Source organism: Doryrhamphus excisus, linkage group LG21 (genome assembly GCF_037039965.1).
Source record: "Doryrhamphus excisus strain RoL-2023G ecotype Guam linkage group LG21, RoL_Dexc_Guam_v1.1, whole genome shotgun sequence".
NCBI classification, from domain to species: Eukaryota; Metazoa; Chordata; class Actinopteri; order Syngnathiformes; family Syngnathidae; genus Doryrhamphus; species Doryrhamphus excisus.
This window is the reverse complement of record NC_136377.1, coordinates 14,073,480-14,093,178: the sequence shown is the minus strand read 5'-3', so window position 1 is coordinate 14,093,178 and position 19,699 is coordinate 14,073,480. Positions and strand designations below refer to the sequence as shown.

General features: G+C 45.2%; 4 protein-coding genes across 15 annotated transcripts in view; 3 read left to right on the top strand and 1 right to left on the bottom strand.

Annotated features, from left to right (window-relative positions):
• Nucleotides 1-1,724, top strand: part of nbeaa (neurobeachin a) — a 76,364-nt gene extending 74,640 nt beyond the window's left edge. For 8 of the 12 annotated variants that reach the window (XM_058086045.2, XM_058086047.2, XM_058086046.2 and 5 more), the window contains one exon: nucleotides 355-1,723. In XM_058086045.2, coding sequence (XP_057942028.2) covers nucleotides 355-445 — 91 coding nt within the window. In that variant the 3' untranslated portion in view covers nucleotides 446-1,723. Of the gene's footprint in view, nucleotides 1-354 lie in introns of all 12 variants that reach the window. The other 4 variants (XM_058086042.2, XM_058086044.2, XM_058086037.2 and 1 more) reach the window with 1 other exon arrangement.
• A 1,391-nt stretch (nucleotides 1,725-3,115) lies between these two features.
• sertm1 (serine rich and transmembrane domain containing 1) lies at nucleotides 3,116-6,981 on the bottom strand. The gene is made up of 2 exons (XM_058086048.2): nucleotides 6,825-6,981; nucleotides 3,116-3,499 (listed from the first exon to the last, which is right to left on the bottom strand). Exon 2 carries the CDS (start codon nucleotides 3,476-3,478, stop codon nucleotides 3,131-3,133), a length of 348 nt encoding a protein of 115 aa, XP_057942031.1. The 5' UTR covers nucleotides 3,479-3,499; nucleotides 6,825-6,981; the 3' UTR covers nucleotides 3,116-3,130.
• Nucleotides 6,982-9,659: 2,678 nt separating this feature from the next.
• ccna1 (cyclin A1) lies at nucleotides 9,660-13,251 on the top strand. The gene is made up of 9 exons (XM_058086436.2): nucleotides 9,660-9,718; nucleotides 10,051-10,197; nucleotides 10,273-10,444; nucleotides 10,941-11,041; nucleotides 11,891-12,117; nucleotides 12,185-12,389; nucleotides 12,459-12,569; nucleotides 12,879-13,012; nucleotides 13,080-13,251. The coding sequence occupies exons 2-9, from the start codon at nucleotides 10,051-10,053 to the stop codon at nucleotides 13,129-13,131; spliced, it is 1,149 nt and encodes a 382-aa protein (XP_057942419.2). The 5' UTR covers nucleotides 9,660-9,718; the 3' UTR covers nucleotides 13,132-13,251.
• A 1,038-nt stretch (nucleotides 13,252-14,289) lies between these two features.
• sparta (spartin a) lies at nucleotides 14,290-19,320 on the top strand. The gene is made up of 8 exons (XM_078787596.1): nucleotides 14,290-14,305; nucleotides 14,432-15,193; nucleotides 16,586-16,780; nucleotides 16,865-17,000; nucleotides 17,362-17,556; nucleotides 17,636-17,794; nucleotides 18,295-18,385; nucleotides 18,839-19,320. The coding sequence occupies exons 2-8, from the start codon at nucleotides 14,435-14,437 to the stop codon at nucleotides 19,101-19,103; spliced, it is 1,800 nt and encodes a 599-aa protein (XP_078643722.1). The 5' UTR covers nucleotides 14,290-14,305; nucleotides 14,432-14,434; the 3' UTR covers nucleotides 19,104-19,320.
• The last annotated feature ends 379 nt before the right edge of the window (nucleotides 19,321-19,699 follow it).

The window sequence follows — 19,699 nt, the reverse complement described above, 5'->3', positions numbered from 1 at the left end:
TTGCTCATGATAACAGTATCATAAAAGTGTGATTCAAATTACAGTACTAAAGAGACTTGTGCTTTGCAAATAAATTGTTATACGTTTGCTATCTTGGAAAACTTGGATTTTCACTTCATTTGGAGCTGTGAATACATCACCAAACATATATGCTAAAATCCTGTCATTTAGCTTTCTTTCAATAAATACATAGCAACAACTGGCATATTTAAATTGTAGATGCTAATTATTCTTGATGAATTCATTTAAAAACTGATTCATCTGATTAAAATGTGTGATCACGTTGTGGATGCTGTTGCTCAGGTAATGAAAATGTTGAAAATGTTCTTTTTTTCTGTGCCGTTTATCCCACAGGACCCTGATCACAGGCATGGCGTCGGGCAGCATCGTTGCGTTCAACATCGACTTTAACCGCTGGCACTACGAACACCAGAACCGCTACTGAGGACCACCAAGCAGGTGTGGGTGGGGGGGTGCCGTATCTGCCACGTGGGAAGCTCCAGGTACACAGGAGGGGAAGAGGTGGGGGAGGGTGACGGACCTCAGGTTCTATTTCCTGGCCTGGTGATTCTGATGAGACTACTTCCTGTGAGCACACATGCACACAGGTGTGTATTCACACACACGCACACACATACACGCACACACACTGAGCCCAAAGACACACACCACCACCACCACTAACAACAACGTGCAGAATGGCGGCGAGGAGCGACAAGCCCTGCGCGGGAGTCGCTGTCACTCACAGGCCGGGTTCTGGTTCCGGTTGTGCTTTAAGGCTTCACGGACTTGATTTGTTTTCTACGAGGCAGACGCTCTTCATCCTCACTTTGTAAAGATCTGCGGGTGGCGTCCTTTATGTTGATTTTAAGTAGGATTTTTATTCTTTTACCCTCTGCAGGCTTAGATTATGTTTTCATGTACATAAGGCTCTGCCTCTTTTCTGTTCTTTAATTTATTGACTTGCTGTCTGTAACATAGTGTGTAATATTAATGACGATGACGATGATGGCAGTGAGGTAAAGTCCAGGATGGTGATCTTTTTTGCCGGAGATGTTAGCGAGACCTTAGCGCCTGGGTTGAAGACCACGTTTGATTTATTCTTTTATTCTTTGTACATTTGGTGATTGTTCTGTCAAATATGTACATAAAGTCTCGGTTCCAGCCCGTTTGGAGACTTAATCAGCTGACTGACAACCTTCACATTCGCTCACATTTGTTGATTATTTAAGAAGAAAAAAAAATCAATGTTTGTTTTGTAATTGCACTTTGCACCAATCACGTTATTATTTATTATTATTATTATGAATTATTATTATTATTATTATTGGCTGGGTTCTGTCCGCCCCGGCCGACATTTGGGTCCTTTCCCGTCGGCCAGGATAAACAATTTGTGCATTGATGTTTGTATTTAACGCTCACGTGTGATGAAGACGTTTTACAGCAATATGACTGTGAGTGTGTAGCTGCGGCCGTGGACGCACACATGCACATAACTCTCGCCTCGCCACCGGTCGGTTCAACGTACGCATCCAAAACCTACGACGACAAGAAGACGGAAGAAGAAAAAAAAAGGTGAAATATTTTTGGATCTATGAAACCCTTAAAAAAACTATTGTATTCATGTTTTATTGCAAAGATGTAAAATATGACGTGTGAGTTGGGAAAAAAAATCATGATAAGAAAAATAAATTATGCAAAGAATTTCAAGACTTGGCTTTTGTTGGTGTCACCTTTACTTGGCCAGTAGGGGGCGCTTAACACTAACAAACCTGGACCTGTGTTGTTTTTTATTGATGTTCTATAAATACAATACATCAAATTACATCAAGTGTACTACGGGTGGTGTGGGAGATTAGTCACAACAGTGCATGGGATGCGTGTTTCTGGAGATGAAAACATTTAGATTCGTTGTCGGGATAGATTTTGACCCCAAAATGTGCCAACAAAACGAGCAAAAAAGTACGAAAAGGACGATAGGCTGTTTGCTGTAGTCGGAAGGAAAAGCCACAACAGTGCATGTTATGCTTATGGCTCCAAAGTGCCAAAAAAGGTGATGGGCCATATTAGTCACAACACTGCATGATATGCTGTAGGCTTTTTGCCAGTGTCTGGATCGATTTTGACCCTAAGTGTGCCAACTTAGACAAGGGAAGTGTAAGAAGGGGAGTGGTTAGCGTACAGGACTCACAGCAGGGAGACCCGAGTTCAATTCCACCCTCTGGCATCTCGGTGTGGAGTTTGCATGTTCTCCCCGTGCATGCATGGGTTTTCTCCGGGTACTCCGGTTTCCTCCCACATTCCAAAAACATGCTAGGTTAATTGGCCACTCCAAATTGTCCATAGGTATGAATGTGAGTGTGAATGGTTGTTTGTCTATATGTGCCCTGTGATTGTGATCTGTGATCTCATCCGAAGACAGCTGGGATAGGCTCCAGCACCCCCTGCAACCCTTGTGGACAATAAGTGGTAGAAAATGAATGAAAGTGTCAGAAGATGTTGGGCTGTTTGCTGGTAGGAAGGAACCGTCACAACAGCGCATGGTATGCTGCTTGCTAGGAATTGAATACGTATTTTGTTGTCCCTTGGCATATAGTATGAATTGACTAATTTTGCATACATTGACCTACTGTACATTGGACTGCTTTAAGAGTGAAATACATTTCACTCTTTCTTTGTATGGAAAAAGGTCCAAATGTTCCAGCCGTATGTGAACAAGATAATGAGTCTGTGTGCCAATCATGTGATTGTTCTCCAGAAGTGAGCGGATTATTCTGAGAACAAAAGGAGGTGACGTCAAGAACGCTGACAGCTCTTCCAGCATGACGGATGTGAGATGTTACGTCACGGAAACAAAGACGACCATATTTGGAAAGGAAACCTAAAAACAATGGGACACATCTCTGAGCTCCAACCTCACAGAACCTCACAGAAGTCTTGTGGAACGTCTTCCCATACAAGTGGACGCTGTTTTCTCCACTTCTTTAGTCCAGATATCCTTTAATTACGTTGAGATATTTGGAGTGAAATCTACAGACATGACAATAAACATTCTTGACAAGAAGAAGATGACAGATGATAGGAATCGTCCCCCACAGGATGTCCTCACGAGTGTGTGTGAGCGAGAGCCTCAGGTACACAGGGAGGAGACGCTCTGTCCCCGCGAGGAGATACTGCAGACCTCCATGTTGGTGAAGGAGCTGCGACCTTCACTGCCACACTCTGGCAGTGAGGAAGAAGAGCATGAGGACGAGGAGGAGATGATGTTCTTCAGCCGGTGGAGGGCGATGACCAGCAGGCTGAGCAGCAGCAGCAGGAGGCCGAGGAAGAGCCAAACGTAAACGTACACGCTCCCGCCCCGGCCCGCCGACGAGGCGGCGGCCCACGTGGAATGGGACGTCGGGGAGAGGTGGAGGAAGGTTCCGTTTTCCGCCGGGGAGGTTGCGGTTTCGTTGTTGCCTGTGGCGACCGCGTCCATCCCTGATAGCCCAGCTGGAGTCTGCAGGGGAGAGAGGACATAAATATTGTAAGAAGACATCTCACTGAGGAGAGACCAGTCCAAGAATTGGGATCAGTACCACGTCAATCATCTCTTATTGTAAGTTTTTTGTCATTTAAAAAAATTTTTCCACATCATTTCTATGACTTGAGCAACATGTTGCTATTAAGAACACGACCAGCAGGGGGAGCGCCTGTCAAATAGATCAGCAGCATCCTGTCCTTCCAGGTTATTCATTTCTTTCATGGACTTCCTTCTTCGGTCGTCCTCTGACCTTCACTTTATTCTCCGTGCTAGAGCAGGAAGCCTGTCGATCTTGAAGGATGCTGCACCCAAGGTGGCTGAGGAAGCTGGGCTCGGAGGTTAAGTGAGTAGAAATAACACGTGATACACTAGACTGTATATTTCACTCTGCTGTAGGAAAAGAAGCCTTGTGATTTTCACCAAGGTCAACTTGGGTTGGCTGAGTAGTGTACATAGTCCGTCACCTGTCATCCATTTACAGGTATTGGTGTTGGAATTGTTTTCTTTCAGGTCGTCTTGCCCAGAAAGAAAGCAAATGAATAGTTTACTGTTGCGTTGTTGTCCATCAACACCTCACATGACCACAGTATGTCTATTTGGCTCCTCCCCTCCAGCCGCCGGTTGTTTGATTCCCTGTGATCCGGCTGCTTCATTGTGAGCTGAAGTGTTTAATAATTGTGCTTAATGAGGCTTTTTGTCACCTAGCAACGAGGTGCAGGTCACTGCTTTTATAAGCGGAGCTGCAGGCCCTCACATACACACGGACATGCACATTATTTATGTCTTTGTTTGTTTCATGACCACAACCGCTTCTTGGTCACAATCTCCTTCGTATCTCAACATACGTATACACGCGGAACGGAATCATACCATGCACACATCTCCTCTCATGTGTGGCACGTGGGATTATCTCCCAGTGTTGCTCACACTGGAGAAACTACAGTCATCTCTCAGCACGCTGTTCACATGTGACTTATACGTGCTTTTAACAGGACACCCAATTCTTTGGATGTAACTCTTATGATGTCCATGCTCAGCCATCTCTCAGCATTTCACCCGCTTAAGGGACTCCACTCGTCCCTCCAAATGTCTTACTGTCTCATTTTTTATTATGCTGTGCACGTAGATTCGTAATCATCTCGAAGCATTTCACTCGTTTGAGTGACTCAACATCTGTCAGCATGTCTTCCATGGGTGATTTTGATGGGACTCAAAGTCTTTGTCCCCTTCATGATTTCGTCTTCAACAACTGTGTGAAAAAGCACTCCAGATTTATATTTATCAGTCTGGACGAGGTTATAAAGCCTTTTCTAAAGCTTTGGGACTCCAGCAAATCACAGTGAGAGCCATAATACACAACTGGCGAAAACACAGAATAGCGGCGAACCTTCCCAGGAGTGGTCATCCAACCAAAATGACCACAAGAGTGCAGCGGTGATGCAGTACACAAAAGACCCCACAACCCCACAACATCCAAAGAACTGCAGGCCTCACTTGCCTTAGTTAAGGTCAACGGTCATGACTCCACCATAAGGAAGACACAGGACAAAAACGGCCTAAATGTTAGCGTTCCAAGATTAAGAACATTAAGGCTCGTCTCAATTTTGCCAGAAAAGATCTTTGGGAAAATACTCTGTGGTCTGATGAGACAGAAATATGACTTTTTGGAAGATGTGTGTCCCATTACATCTGGCGTAAAAGTAAAGAGTAAAATATGGTGGTGGTAGTGTGATGGTCTGGGGCTGACTTGCTGTGATAAATAGAACCATGAATTCTGCCGTCTACCCAAAAAATCCGGCCATCTGTTGGTGACCTGAAGCTGAAACCAACTTGGGTTCTGCAGCAGGACAATGATCCAAAACACACCAGCAAGTCCACCTCTGAATGGCTGAAGAAAAACCAAATGAAGACTTTGGAGTGGCCTAGTCAAAGTCCTGACCTGAATCCTATTGAGATGCTGTGGCATGACCTTAAGAAGGTGCTTCAATGTGGCTGAATGACAACAATTCTGCAAAGATGAGTGGGATAAAATTCCTCCACAGCGCTGGAAGAGACTCATTGCAAGTTATCACAAACGCTTGATTGCAGTTGTTGCTGCTAAGGGTGGCCCAACCGGTTATTAGCTTTAGGGGCAATCACTTTTTCACACATGGCCGTGTCGCTTTGGATTTTTTTTTTTTGCCCATAATAATAAAAATGTAATTAAAAACTGCATTTTGTTCAGTTGTGTTGTCATTGACTAATATTTATACAAAGAAAGAACAGGACTCTCAGCACATTCCTAACGTGTTCTCACCATGTCCCCCTTTTTCAGAGACTATAGTCACTCCAGTCACTCAGCATGCCGTCCCCGTGTTTGTGACTTAACGCATCTCAGCCTCATCATCCCTCATCCATGTGTGGCTGTAGAGAACAGTCCTCTCAGCATTTCATCCATTCAGGTGACTCCACTCATTCATTCATTCATTCATTCATTTTCTACCGCTTTTTCCTCACGAGGGTCGCGGGGGTGCTGGAGCCTATCCCAGCTGTCTTCGGGCGAGAGGCGCGGTCGCCAACCAATCACAGGGCACATATAGACAAACAACCATTCACACTCACGACAATTTGGAGTGGCCAATTAACCTAGCATGTTTTTGGAATGTGGGAGGAAGCCGGAGAAAACTGGGGAGAACATGCACGGGGAGAACATGCTAACTCCACACAGAGATGGCCGACGGTGGAATCGAACCCTGGTCCTCCTAGCTGTGAGGTCTGCGCGCTAACCACTCGATCACCGTGCCGCCCGACTCCACTCCTATCTCAGCCCTTATAAACGATCGTTACTGTGATCTTTATCCATCATTAAAGCCCATGTAAGTGGTGTTTATGTACATCATATAGTTCCATGCGTGTGTGCTATTATAGGATTTGTTTTCCAGCGTGAGCAAACATTTAGTCAGCGTTCTCCTGAGAGGATCCTAGCTTGATGAATAATGGAGACGATTGATGTGTGACAAAATGTCATGACATTTAGTGCTTGTGTGTGTTTGTGTGTGAGACACATCGTCCCAATAGCCGCTTACTAAATACCAGATAATGTCATGCGTACGCTAGGGACTGACCCAAATGACCGACAACGAACGTCTGCAGTATCGCTTCAATAAAGTTGACTATTGATAAACACGCTTAGCACGTTTAACGCTGGCTATTTGCTACTATATCAACACTATTCCACATCCTCTTCCCAGTCCAGATTTCAGCACCACAACAACAAAGATGGATATAAACGATGACAAGACAGGAAAGTAGTTGAACAAACCTCGCGTGTCTTCAGGCAGCCTCACGTACGTCGCTCAGCATCCATCTCGCTGTGTCCTCTCACCCTCTACCCAGACGCACTCATACTCCCTTCCTCTCTCTCTTCTTCCTCACTCTCTCACCCCCCCACATCACACACACACACAGAGTGTAGTTGATAAATGATGAGTTGGATGAGCAGTGAAGGAGGAGTGTGTGTGCATGTGTGGGCCGCTTCCATATCTTTATCATCATTACAATAACATTCCCATCACCTGTCATTGTGCCTCAATACACACACACACATACACACACACACACACACACACACACACAGGTTCAGTGCCAAGTGTGTCATAAACATTTCCATCAGGATGTCAGGCAGTGTGAGCTGTAAGGGGGATGGGGGACCCATAAAAGGAAAACAGGAAGTGGTCACATTATTATTATGATTTTAATTACAGTGCAGTTAATTGACCTTGACCTCCATGCTCATGATCACATGTTCCCGTCACAGGCTTCCGGTCCCACCAAACACACACACACACACACACACACACACACAGCAGTAATCCTGACTGATTAGTGTGTATGCACGTGTTTGTGCTCATGAGACTGACAGACGTTGATAAGAGTTTTTGGCCTGTGTTTCCTTGTAGTCCCAGTCCCCAGTTGAAGCTAAGAAGTGGCCACTGATTCCTGTTTTTCCCTCTTGCATGCGTCCTCAATGTTTGCCTTAAAAGTCAGACATGTTTAATTCCTCTCAGGGCTGATATAGAAGTCAGTTATGTAAATTGTACATTTTTGTGGGGGCTTTAGCATCAAAATAGGTATTTCCTATGAAGTCATTTGTTAGCTAGCTCATATTAACCTGTTTTCTCACGCTAGAATGCACAGAAAAGGTTTCACATAAACATTGTGAATGATGGGCAGAATTCCCCAAAAAGTGCAGTTCCCCTTTAATGCTAATGAGCTGTGTTTGTCTCCACTGTTGTGTACTTCAACCACTTTTGACCATACAGTGTCCTGCTCCCAAAATAGCCTGCAATGAAATATGTCTGTATATATCCATCCATCCATCCATCCATCCATTCTATGCGGCTTATACTCACTGGGGTTGTGGGTATGCGGTCTTTGGGCGAGAGGCGGGATGCAATCGCATTAGCAACATGCATTAGCAATAGCTGATGCTAACGTTACACTCACATTGTAACAGCAATCAGTCTAGGCTAGCGTATTCGCTACCGAAAAACAAAACGATGGAACTTACAGTGTACACTTGGCAGGGCTACACTAAGACATGTAGCAAAGCCTGCTTTACATCATTGTATACGCCCTAAGTTCCGACAGTGGGGTACGCCATTTAACAGCATCATCATGCTAGGTTAGCGTATTTGCAGAAGAAAGATGAAACTATCAAACGTATAGCTCCCATGTCTGTAGCTGACTGATGGATAGTTGGTAGAGCGCCGGGCTGCATTTTAAGATGTGTAGTGAAGCCTGCTCTTTAAAAAATACATGTTACAAAATGTATAAATGGGGCAGGCTCATCTGTTCAGGGGCGGGTCAGAGGCAGGAGGTTTTTCCTTCAAAGATGCATCAGGACCATTCGCCATGTCCGCTTGTTACCAGGTTTTAATTAATATTGGTGTCCGGTCAGTGGAGATGTGAGATTGTCCACACACACACACACACACACACACACACACACACACACACACACACTGAGAAAGGACAAGCGGCTGACAAATGCATACTTGTCCAGAATAACAATGAGACAGATGGCAAACAGACGCCAGCGCCATCTTAAAATAAAAACGTTCCCTCATGACAGCATCCGAGCAACAGAAGACGTGTCAGAGTGAGACATCTTAGCGTACATGCAATCAAATAAAAAAAATAAACACATTGTTTCTAACAGTCTCCAATTTAGTCTCTCTCTCTCAATTCAGGCGAGACGGAAAAAAGTGTCCTCACAGTCCCATTGGTTTCAATGTCTGAATATATGAATAATTTACAGCTTCTGCAAAAGATTTTTGGGGGCCTTTAAAATGCTAATATATTAGTCGAGGAAGGGGGAAAAAAAGACGCTTGAAGACATTTATAATTCATGTTCTTGGGCAACTCATGCAGATGTTAGCTGATGCTAAAGCTAACCACAGGAGACTAATTAGCTTCTTGTTTAGATTTCATGTGGAAATGTTAAAAAGCTGGTATTAGTTCATAAAAAGTGTGTGTGTGTGTCAAGCTGACCCGCAATGACTACTACTGTGTTGTGTTAAATGTTTAAATTGTCATTTTGACCCTCTCATGTTATTAAATAATATTCCAGCACTTTGTTGTCATGTCACTAACAGGGCGAGTCTGCCCTCTAGCGGTCAGTTTGGGTGTTGCAGGTGTGGCAAAAGCAAACACTTATTGTCCTTATATTGTTACGTCGTCGTGACATAGTCTATAATTTTTAAAGTTTGTTGCAACAGGTTATTATTAGAGGTTTTTATAATAATGTTACGGAAAATAATGTTAATGCATTGGTTAACGGCGTCGTTGTGTCACGTGACAGCCCCGCCCACCGCGCTCGCCGATATAATGTCTATTTATTTTTCTATTTTGTTTTGTATTAATTTGACCTCTCCTGATGCCTTTACACTGCGGCGGGGGGTGTTTAAAGCAGAGGTAATGTTTGTCCACTGTTAGCGGTCGCCGTAACGTCCCGCCGTTAAAAAAACCAAAACAAAAAAACGACACAACTGTTGTGTTGATATGAGAAACTAGTGTAGCCTCTGATGGGGGTGAAAAACAACAATAATACAGTTATTTACAAGTTATTTACAAGTGTACTGTACGGACACTTCACCTGAACGATCGAAGCACAGGTACGAAGATGCAACCTTCACTATAGTATTTGTTTTTGAGGTAAGTTGTGTTTACCATGTTGACAGGAAAGTTTTCCGCCATTATTTTGTAGGGGTCTCGCGAGATTAAACCTTGACGAGATTTTTCGTTTGGAGAAAAGCTAGCAGAGCCAGAAACCTGCACGTTTTTGTTTTTTTTTTACTCTGCTAATTAAAAAATATCGTCTCGTCTCGTGCGTTGGGTGTCTTGTGACACTATTATTCTGTCATTAAAAAGTTTGTTTACTTCCCATCAATGAGAAGTAAACATATTTGTATTGGATGTCATTGTGCACCTAATGAAGTATCCATTGTGTGAATGTGACCACAGCTTGATGTTTCAAACCTTTAAAGATGGACGTCAGCAGCACCCTGCGCACTGCCAGCCACACCAGAAAATCCAGAGAGGCAGATGACACGCCGCCTCAGAGGTCGACAAGGCAGCGCACAGCGCTGGGCGAGCTTTCAGTGAACGAGCGGCGCTGTCCGTCACGGACTCAGGTAGGCGAGAGACAGGTGGCGACAGAGCTTGAATCCTGATGAACCTTGAATCCCCGTGTGTCCCCCTCTTTCCAGGGAAGCTGTCGTTCCAGAGCCAGCCGGCATACTGACAGCTCCCTGTCAATCACATGCAGCCCAGGCGGCCATGACCAGGAGGACGTTGATGCTGATGACGAACTTTCCCCTGGTGCTGAGGTTTCACACCTGAGAAAGGAAGATGTGAGGCTTCTGCTGGTGCTACCTTCAGGTAGGTTACCCTTCTATACGTTCCGTTTCTGGATAAAAGAGGTACAGACATACTGTTCATTATACACACCCTTCATGTATTACGTTCACTTAGCATTTGCTTTGAAACATTACAAGAAATGAAAATGATGAGCTAAAAGACAATGCAGCCCAAGCCAAGGCAACATATTGAAAGGGCTTCAGTACATTTTCCAATTCATCATGAAATAATAGTTTAAGAAATGGAAGTGTAGAAAACATGTGTTTCCATAGTGGACTTCACGATGCAAAGCCATACTGCAGCTGCCCATCTAGGCATCAAACTATTTGGGCCTGAATGAACGGTGCCCTCTGCTGGTTACTGGCAAGCAGTGACGTCTATTATGATGGCTTAAAGACATAGTGTCTGGTTAAAATGCTGGATCCAACAAAGGCCACATAAATCATAATGTTCAGTGCTCACATTGGGGGGGGGGGTTGTGTTGACATTTGGCAACTGCTGCTCTTTCCACTCACAGGGTCGAGGCATGTTGATGATTTTACGTCCAACCACGCCCTGAGGGTCGTGGAGGGGTCACAGTACGTCGACGACATCCACCGCCACATGAGGGGCAAGGAGGTGTGAACCCTCACAATTAAAGCTCATGTTTTCAAACGACCAATTTCTTGCTACTTTGAGGGCAAATATTGGTGACATTCTAAAACCTAACAAGCATTTGAATAGAACTGTAATATTCGTTCATTCATTTTCTACCGCTTATCCTCACGAGAGGCGCGGGGGTGCTCGAACCTATCCCAGCTGCCTTTCGGCGAGAGGCGGGGTACACCCTGGACTGGTCGCCAGCCAATGACAGGGCACATATAGACAAACAACCATTCACACTCACATATGGACAATTTGGAGTCGCCAATTAACCTAGCATGTTTTTGGAATGTGGGAGGAAACCAGAGTGGTAGGTAGGGGTGGAATTGAACTCTGGTCTCCTAGCTGTGTGGCCTACGCACTAACCACTTGGCTGCTATGCAGCCCGAACTGTAATAGAGTCTACCCAAATAGAGGAGGCACCCTCAATTAAACAACAAGAACAATGGAAAATGAATAGTAATTTCATGTGAATGAAGTAGAAATATTAGAATAAAGTCATAATATTCATATTCAAAAAAGAATAATGTTGTCATACTATGAGGGAAAAAAATATTTTCACAATATTAGTAACAAAACAAATAAAATAGCAATTTTGTGAAAATCAGCTTGGAAAAAAGTTACAAGAACAACGTCAAAAGTAAAAAAAAAAAATGACAGACAGTTGAAATGTATTTGAAATTGAAAACAAAAACAGCAAAATGGACAAACAAGCATTGGGGAAAAGTAATCATACAGTTTGTCACCTTTAACAACATAAAGCTGAGAAACACTGCATGAGTGTATGCTCAGAATGTGTGAAGAACCTCCATCTTTGTCTGCCAGACGGCGTTCCAGCCAACATCACAGTACATGGTTCAGCACCCGGAGCTCAACGCTAACATGCGTGTCGTCCTGGTGGACTGGATGGCGGAGGTGTCCCACATGTACAAGTTCGACTCCGAGACGCTGCACTTGGCCGTCAACTACGTGGACCGCTTCCTGTCACGCACGGCCTACTTGAGACGCAGAAGGCTGCAGCTGCTCGGCACGGCGGCGCTGCTCGTCGCCATGTGAGTCCCGCAATTCTGACCTTTGACATAGGATGAGTGAAGCAGGGCCTGAACTTTGACCCTGCAGGAAATACGAGGAGGTCCACTTGCGTGACCTTGGGGAGTTTGTACACGTCACAGCCGACACGTACACCCAACAGCAGCTCATCCACATGGAAGGTCAGCTGCTCAGGGTGCTGCGCTTCAGGTTGGCCACGCCCACCGCCAACAACTTCCTCCGCCTCTTCATGTTCGTCCATGCGGTGTGTGCCATCACGGAGAACCTCAGCCTGGTAAGACAACCCTTAACCCCTTATTGGCCTCCACCATGATGGAGATTGAAGGCACTCTTCCTCCTGTAGTATCTCCTGGAGCTGAGTCTGCTACAGATGGATCTTCTCGACTACACCGCATCCGTGATGGCGGCCGCCGCACTCTGCCTCGCCAATTACACCGTCAACAGAAGGCTCTGGGTGGGTGGGTTGCCGGGGTGAAAAAGTTGCATACAGTATGCATGCCGTTCACGCATGTGGGAATAATTTCAATGCAGATAGCTAGTGATAGTCCATCATAAAGGGAAAAAAGCTCTCGAATGACGGAAAAACAACATCAAGTCAAGTGACGTGACTGCACCTCTGTTTGATCGCCTTATTGTCAACTATTTCATGTCTTTATGCAACACACCATGCACACTCACACAAGTGGAGTGAATCATTTCAACGGCATGCACCGTTACAGGACCTGGGAAGGTACATGCTCACAGATCATTTTTCTTCTTCCAGCCTGGTTGCCTTGCTGACTTGACTGGCTACTTGATGGATGACATCACAGCCTGCATGAGTGCTTTGCACAAGCTGCATCTGACTGCTCCAACACATCCCCAACAGGTCATCAGGGATGAATTCAAGAGATCCAAGTAACACATAAGACTCGGTAGCACCTTGTTTGTTATTCCTAAATGATTAGACATCTTCCTTTTTTAGGTTCTGCCATGTCTCGTCCATACCTGCGGTGGCTGAGCTGCCTTGCCTGTGACTCACAGAGCCAACCTTCCTCTGAGAGAGCACAACAAACCTGATCAAACATGCCACACCCCTTCCGGGACATTTTAATTACACGAGTTTGTAAAGTTCATAAATAACACACATCCTGGTATTTCTCTCACATTTATTTTCACCAATAATCTATCATCTGTGTCTTAATAACCAAAACGTCATCAGAATGAAATGTAATATATAGTATGTATCTTTTAATTTGAAAGCCGGAAGTGACGTAGGAGCGTCATCTGGAGGTGCGGCAGGTACATTTAAGTCTTCACATACCAGACACACACGTTGACAACATGCTAATGAACGCCGGGGAGTGAAATAAGAACTTTTTTTTTTGACGACTGGAAGTTTCGTTTCAGTATTTTTGAGGAAGGTGGGCATTTTGAAAGTCGAGGTGAGTTCAACTTGCTTTATTTTACCTCGGTATAGTTTGGTGTTTTGTTGACAAGGTTCACCTTCAACAGTTTTCTGTTTGTTTGCCAAAAAGCTAAACTTATTTAGATTAAACATTTACAATGACTAAAAGTGTTGTTACATCCTCTTTATGACCGGATGTTTGGATTTAGACCTCACATCGGACTTCCTGTTGCCTAATGTGTTGCCTGTTTAAAACAATAAAATAGACTGATGGTTCCAGTCGTGCAGGTTAAACCGGGTGTGGTCTGGGTATGCACCTGGTAGGCTCTTTTACATATAATATTTACATGAACACACCAGCAGCAATTCTATTGTTATTCATGATTCTCTTTCTATGTTACGGTGATGGGAAACTCTTTGCCTCCTTCCCAAACACGAACAGGCTCTTTGGGCTCTCAAGGGCTTTTTATGTCAATATGGTGTCATTTGTAGCTTCACCCTTTAGCAAACCCCAATGGTTTGAGAGTTAAACTCTCATTGCTGATTGCTGAAGTAAAATAATAATGTGAAAACAAATGAACACTGTAAACAAATTCAGTATAAGCAAAAGTATAAATAGTTTGCATGTGCTGTATCGGTCCTGCTTTTGAAAAGATTCTGTCTCTTTTTTTTACATAATGGTATGATGTGATTGGCCCATCAAACCAAAGGTCTTCCTCTGCCAAGTGAGCAGGGCTGAGAGTGGAAAGGAAAAACTCTAAGAGTCGTTTCTCACTACAAAGCATCGACTCATAGATTGAATCTAAAGGAGTAAAACAGCATAACAGGTTAGGTAATTGAATACATGCAGTAATACCGCACACAGAGCAGTGCAATGAGACACAAGTAATACCAGTGCTAAAGAGCTAACTTTTCTCTCATGCGTGTTCAGAATGTCGGAGCCTGCAGAGCTGCTGCTGATCAAAGACCAGTACGAACTGGCCTTCCACTGTCTAAGCCGTGGCCTGTCCCTGGAGGAGGGTGGCGACCAGGCCAAGGCTGTGGAGTACTACCGGAAAGGTCAACAGCACCTCATACAGGGGCTGGGGATACCCACCGGGGGTCCACGTCAGAAGGGGCCAGTGTGGGACCGAGCCAGAGAGCTGCAGCAGAGGATGAAGGGCACACTGGCGACCGTCAGCAAGCACATCTCTGACCTCGATGCCTCGCTCACTCCCCCTCCTGGCCAGAGGCAGCGACTGCTCATGGAGCTGACCCCCAGCCTTTATCCACTGCTGCCCGCCCACAGCCCCCTCCAGCACCTGTACCCGTCTATACCTCCTGCCTCTCAGGGACCTGCCGCTGCTGCTCCTGCTGCCGTCGCCGCCACTGACCCAAACACACTCCCACCGCTCCCAGCGAGGAGAACACAACCCACCATGTCTGACCCCCAAGCTCAGCCTCCGGCGTACACCCCTCAACCCGCAGACGGCCACCACAGCCTAGCACACACTCCAGCGCCAGGGGATTGGAGCGGAGCCGAACTAGAGAAGAGAAACGAGCTGCTGTTGATCCCCGCGGGGGTGCAGATGTTTTTTGTGGCCCCCAGTGGGCAGGTGAGTGCTCTCTCTCACCCCGGATACCTCCGCATTGTCACGTTTGAACCCCAGCACCAGGATCCACCCGATGGACGGGGGCCTTTCTTTCTGGATGTAAGTATGCAACTATATAACTCCAAACTAGTTTGACTTTATTTGTTGTCGCTGGTCTTTTTGTTCAAATCTTTAGCTGTGTTTAATTCTGACTCGTGTGATCGGTTACATCGTACTGGGTCAGAACTCAAGAAAACAAACAAGTTGTGTCGAGTGTGTGCTGTGTTGCGCTACGTGCCAAGTTGAGCTTGTGACTCGGCAGGCCCGCTTTGTTCCACGGCTGCACAATGGAGGCGTTAACAGATGACTCCGCGCTTCTGTTGTCTTGTCGCCGGATGGCCTGTGACCTCACAGAGGTCGTGATTGTGCCCGGCGCACCAGGGACGCCTGACCCGGGTATATGGGACTGCTTAGTAGTTTACTGAGTTCGGCACATTGGGAGTCATCCAATGTACAGTCAAACTTTGGTTTTCATAAACCCCAGTTTTTGTATAATTTGTTTTTTTAAAAAAAACTTGCCTCAGTTGTCATACTGTTGTCATTATTTTATTATGTATTATTTTTGATTTTTTAAATGTATTTAAAAAAAATCAAAAATAATACATAATAATAATACATAATTCCTCATTTATTGTGGTTAATTGGTTCCAGACCCGACCGTGATAAGTGACTTTCCGTAAAGTGGAATTCTTTATTTATAAAAGGAAGCACCTGTTTATGACCTCCTGAATAACGTTACAGTATTAGAGCTCTCTAGACATGAAATAACACCCCTACAGTCACCTTTACACTCATATTACCCAATATTGTTGACAGAATAAAAGAAAATAATCTTTTGTTTTACTATAAATGTGTTAAATAAATAAATTATTGTGCCTGTAAGATAATTCAAACCTGCTGGGGATCAAAAAGATCAGCTGTGATGACTTCAAAATCAGGGAAAAAAAGCCAAAAGAAACAAACAATAAAAAGCCTGTTGTTGCGGGGATCTAGTTACAGTACCATTACTGACATCTACTGACCATTGTATAATCATTCACAGCATCTTTGAGTATGTCTTCTGAATGCCTAAATGAGATGTTTAAAGTAGTGCTCCTACTGCTGAAAAATCTAAATTAAAAAACAGAAAAACGTCATTTTTTTGTATGCCCCACTTTTCGTATGATTTTGTTTTTCATCTGAAATTTTACCTGGGTTTATGTACAACATACGGCCTGTATTGTAATGTTCCACAAAATCAGGTGCCCAAAAAGCACCCTACGTGTTGCTGACTCACTTTTTATTGAGTGCTAAATAACCCAGCATGGGGCCAAAGAAAGTTGCCAGTGTCAACAATTTGATAAAGAATGTGAGAAACACTGCTGAGTTCCATATCGCCAGGATAGAAAATGAATGAATGAATGAACTTTGAACCACGCTGCTTTTGTGTAACAGTCCTCCTGTGTTGTTCAGGTGTGCGGCTGGTTGTACTCGCTCAGCCCGCATATGCCGGTGCTGCTGGCCACCTCCGAGATCTTCATGTTCCCGGACACTTTGGCACCTGTGCCAGGCGCCTTCGTCGGCATCGTGCTGTCATCACAGCTTCCCGCTGCCGACCGGGAGGTGTTTGAGGACCTCATGAAGCAGCTGACGGACTTCAGGGTGCAGGCGAGTGCCTCCACATCCAAACACGAACATTCACATCGATTCACAGGGAGATGAACTTGGACACATAACTTGTTATTCCAACAGAGTCCAAACAGTGTGGGGTCAGGGGTCATCAGCCTGAGTGAAACGATACCCCTCGGCCCCCAGGTGGTGTTGCCGGGGAAGGACAAAGCACCACTTCCTACTTGGAGTGAGAAGATGGGCGACGGAATCTTGTCAGGTGAGATTCCAAATAAATCTGTTTTAAGCCATTTAAACCGTGTGTGTGTGTGTGTGTGCGTGTGTACAAAAAGAATGACGAATACGCCCACATGACCTTAGACACACCAAAAGCAGACAATAGATTCAATAAATAAATGGCCGCAGCAGCGCTATCACCCATTGTAGTAGCACAAACCAGCACAATATATTATATAGTTTTTACGCCTTCCTGATGCAAGCCTGAGCCTGACCGAGAATCAAACCCTTGCCCTCATGAAAGGCTGAAGCTTGTACAATTACACCGCCAGGGATCAGGGTGAATGTAGATTGACCCATCAATCACTAGAGGGTGCCATTCACTGGCATCGTCCTCTTTCCAGGGGCATCTCGCTTGGGTCACGGCTTGGTCAGAGGGGCAGAGGCCACCACTAGGGCCATTAACAAGGGGGCACTGAAAATCCGGGACCGCCTCACGCCAGAGGACACCCCCTCCGAGGTCAGCCCGCACGTCTCCAGAAGCTTGCAGGTGGCCAAACAGGCCACAGACGGCGCCGTCCGCGTCAGCAATTTCTTGGGTAAGCGGTCAGAATCCTTCCAAAGTTTTGGTTGTATTCCAGCATGACCTTTACTCATGCACTGTTGTCCACTTTGCAGTAAACGGAGTGAGCACGGTGGCGGAACACATAGCGGAGAAGATGGCCCCTCACATGAAGAAACACGGTGCCAAGTTGATTCCAGAGTCCATGAAGGGCAAAGAGGGGGAACCTTCTAACCTGGAGGGAGCCAAGTTTGTGGCGCTCAGCAGCCTTCAAGGTGCTAAATGTTTGTAATTCACCGATTTTACCTGACACACCTTGAACGGAGACACCAGAGGGCGCTAGAGAGACGACTTGGTGCACCTTACCCAAGATGTTTCTGCATAAACATTCATTCATTCATTCATTTTCTACCGCTTTTCCTCACGAGGGTCGCGGGTGGTGCTGGAGCCTATCCCAGCTGTCTTTGGGCGAGAGGCGGGGTACACCCTGGACTGGTCACCAGCCAACCACAGGGCACATATAGACAAACAACCATTCCCACGCATGCACGGGGAGAACATGCAAACTCCACACAGAGATGGCCAAGGGTCGAATTGAACCCTGGTCTCCTAGCTGTGAGGTCTGCGCGCTAACCACTCGACCGCCGTGCCACCATCTGCATAAACAATAGCATTAATATTACGATAATGTTCAGGCTGGTGTCCAAATACGGAGAGAGTAGGAGGCACAGAAACTCCTGACAGAGCCACGTTTGTTGTTGTGTAATCCCTGCAGGTTTCTCTGCCGTGTGGACCAGTTTGGAGACGGGAGCAAAGCTCATCGGCAAAAGTGTCACATCGGAGACAGTGCAGACGGTGACGTACAAGTGAGTAACAAACAGTTGATTTTTGTCCTCCACTGCCTTGCCTGTGGGTCACTTCCTCTTGGGGACATGGGACACACTGACGCGTTTCCATACTCTGCTCTTGAATGTCCTGTTTTCAGATTTAGGGGCTTAGAGCGGCTATTGCACAAGCCCACCAACAAGGCAAACACTTAATGAGTGACTTCTTCTCATCAACTTTGCAGTTTTCTGCTTGTCTATTTCCTCTGACTGACTTGTGGTAACGTATTAATGCTTGGACAAATCATTTATTTGAGCTTTTGAGGTGTTTGTCTGTCTTGGTGTTTCTGCTGCTAAATGCTGTCTGGTGTCAGCTGCTGCCGTTTGCTACGAATAAAACAAACTGAAAGAAGAGGATTTTTTTCACATACGTTTTAACACTGACATAAGCATGTCACCTCCTTTAACTGACGCCCCACGTCGCTGGTGGCGAAGGTACGGTGATGATGCAGGCCAAGCCACAGACACGGCTCTACATTCGGTGACCAACGTCGCCGTGACGGCGCACAACATCGACAATTTGGGCATCAAAGCCATCATGAAGACGACGGGCAAGGAGGCGGCCAAGGCCATGTTCAAAAGGTCGGACGGAAAGAATGCAGACGGCCGGCAGGAGACGGCCACACCTGAACAGGAAGCAGCCAAGGACACAGCCGACAAAGATGTGAAGAACAAGACGGTGGAAGAGGGCAAAAAATAGTCTCGCCTCTAACCCTTTTAACCTTTTTCTGACTTTTATGAAGAAGGAAATAATCGAAGTTAGGTAGAATACTACTATTGTCTGATTTTGTCTTTCATGATGATCCTCCCTTTTACACAACATAATTATTTTTTTAAAATCACTAGGCACAGTAGAGGCAGTACACGTGTTTAATCTCAAGTGGGGATCTCCAGCTGTCCCTCTCTAGTCAAGCTACTTGGACAAAAGAAAGATGTGTGTATGTTTTGACTGGCAACATTTTAGTTGTTAAAACTTTATCGATAAAACAGATCTTTGCTTAAATCGGCCATTGTCTTTCTGCTATGTTGCGGTCATTTGTCATTAAATAATAACAATTCCAAACGTTGAAGCATCTTTGATGCTTTAGTGAACTACAAAGGTGGTGAGCTCGTAAAAGCTTGAAAGCTACCTCTTGGAGAGCGCTGGTCTATTGACATCAGTTACAAAACCTATACATGTATTATTAATATGTATGTGTTTAAATGTATACCTGTTAATAGCTGACAACTGTTATCTTTGTATGGGTGCCATTTGATTGAGAATCAGATGGTTCAGTAAGTATACAAGTATACAAA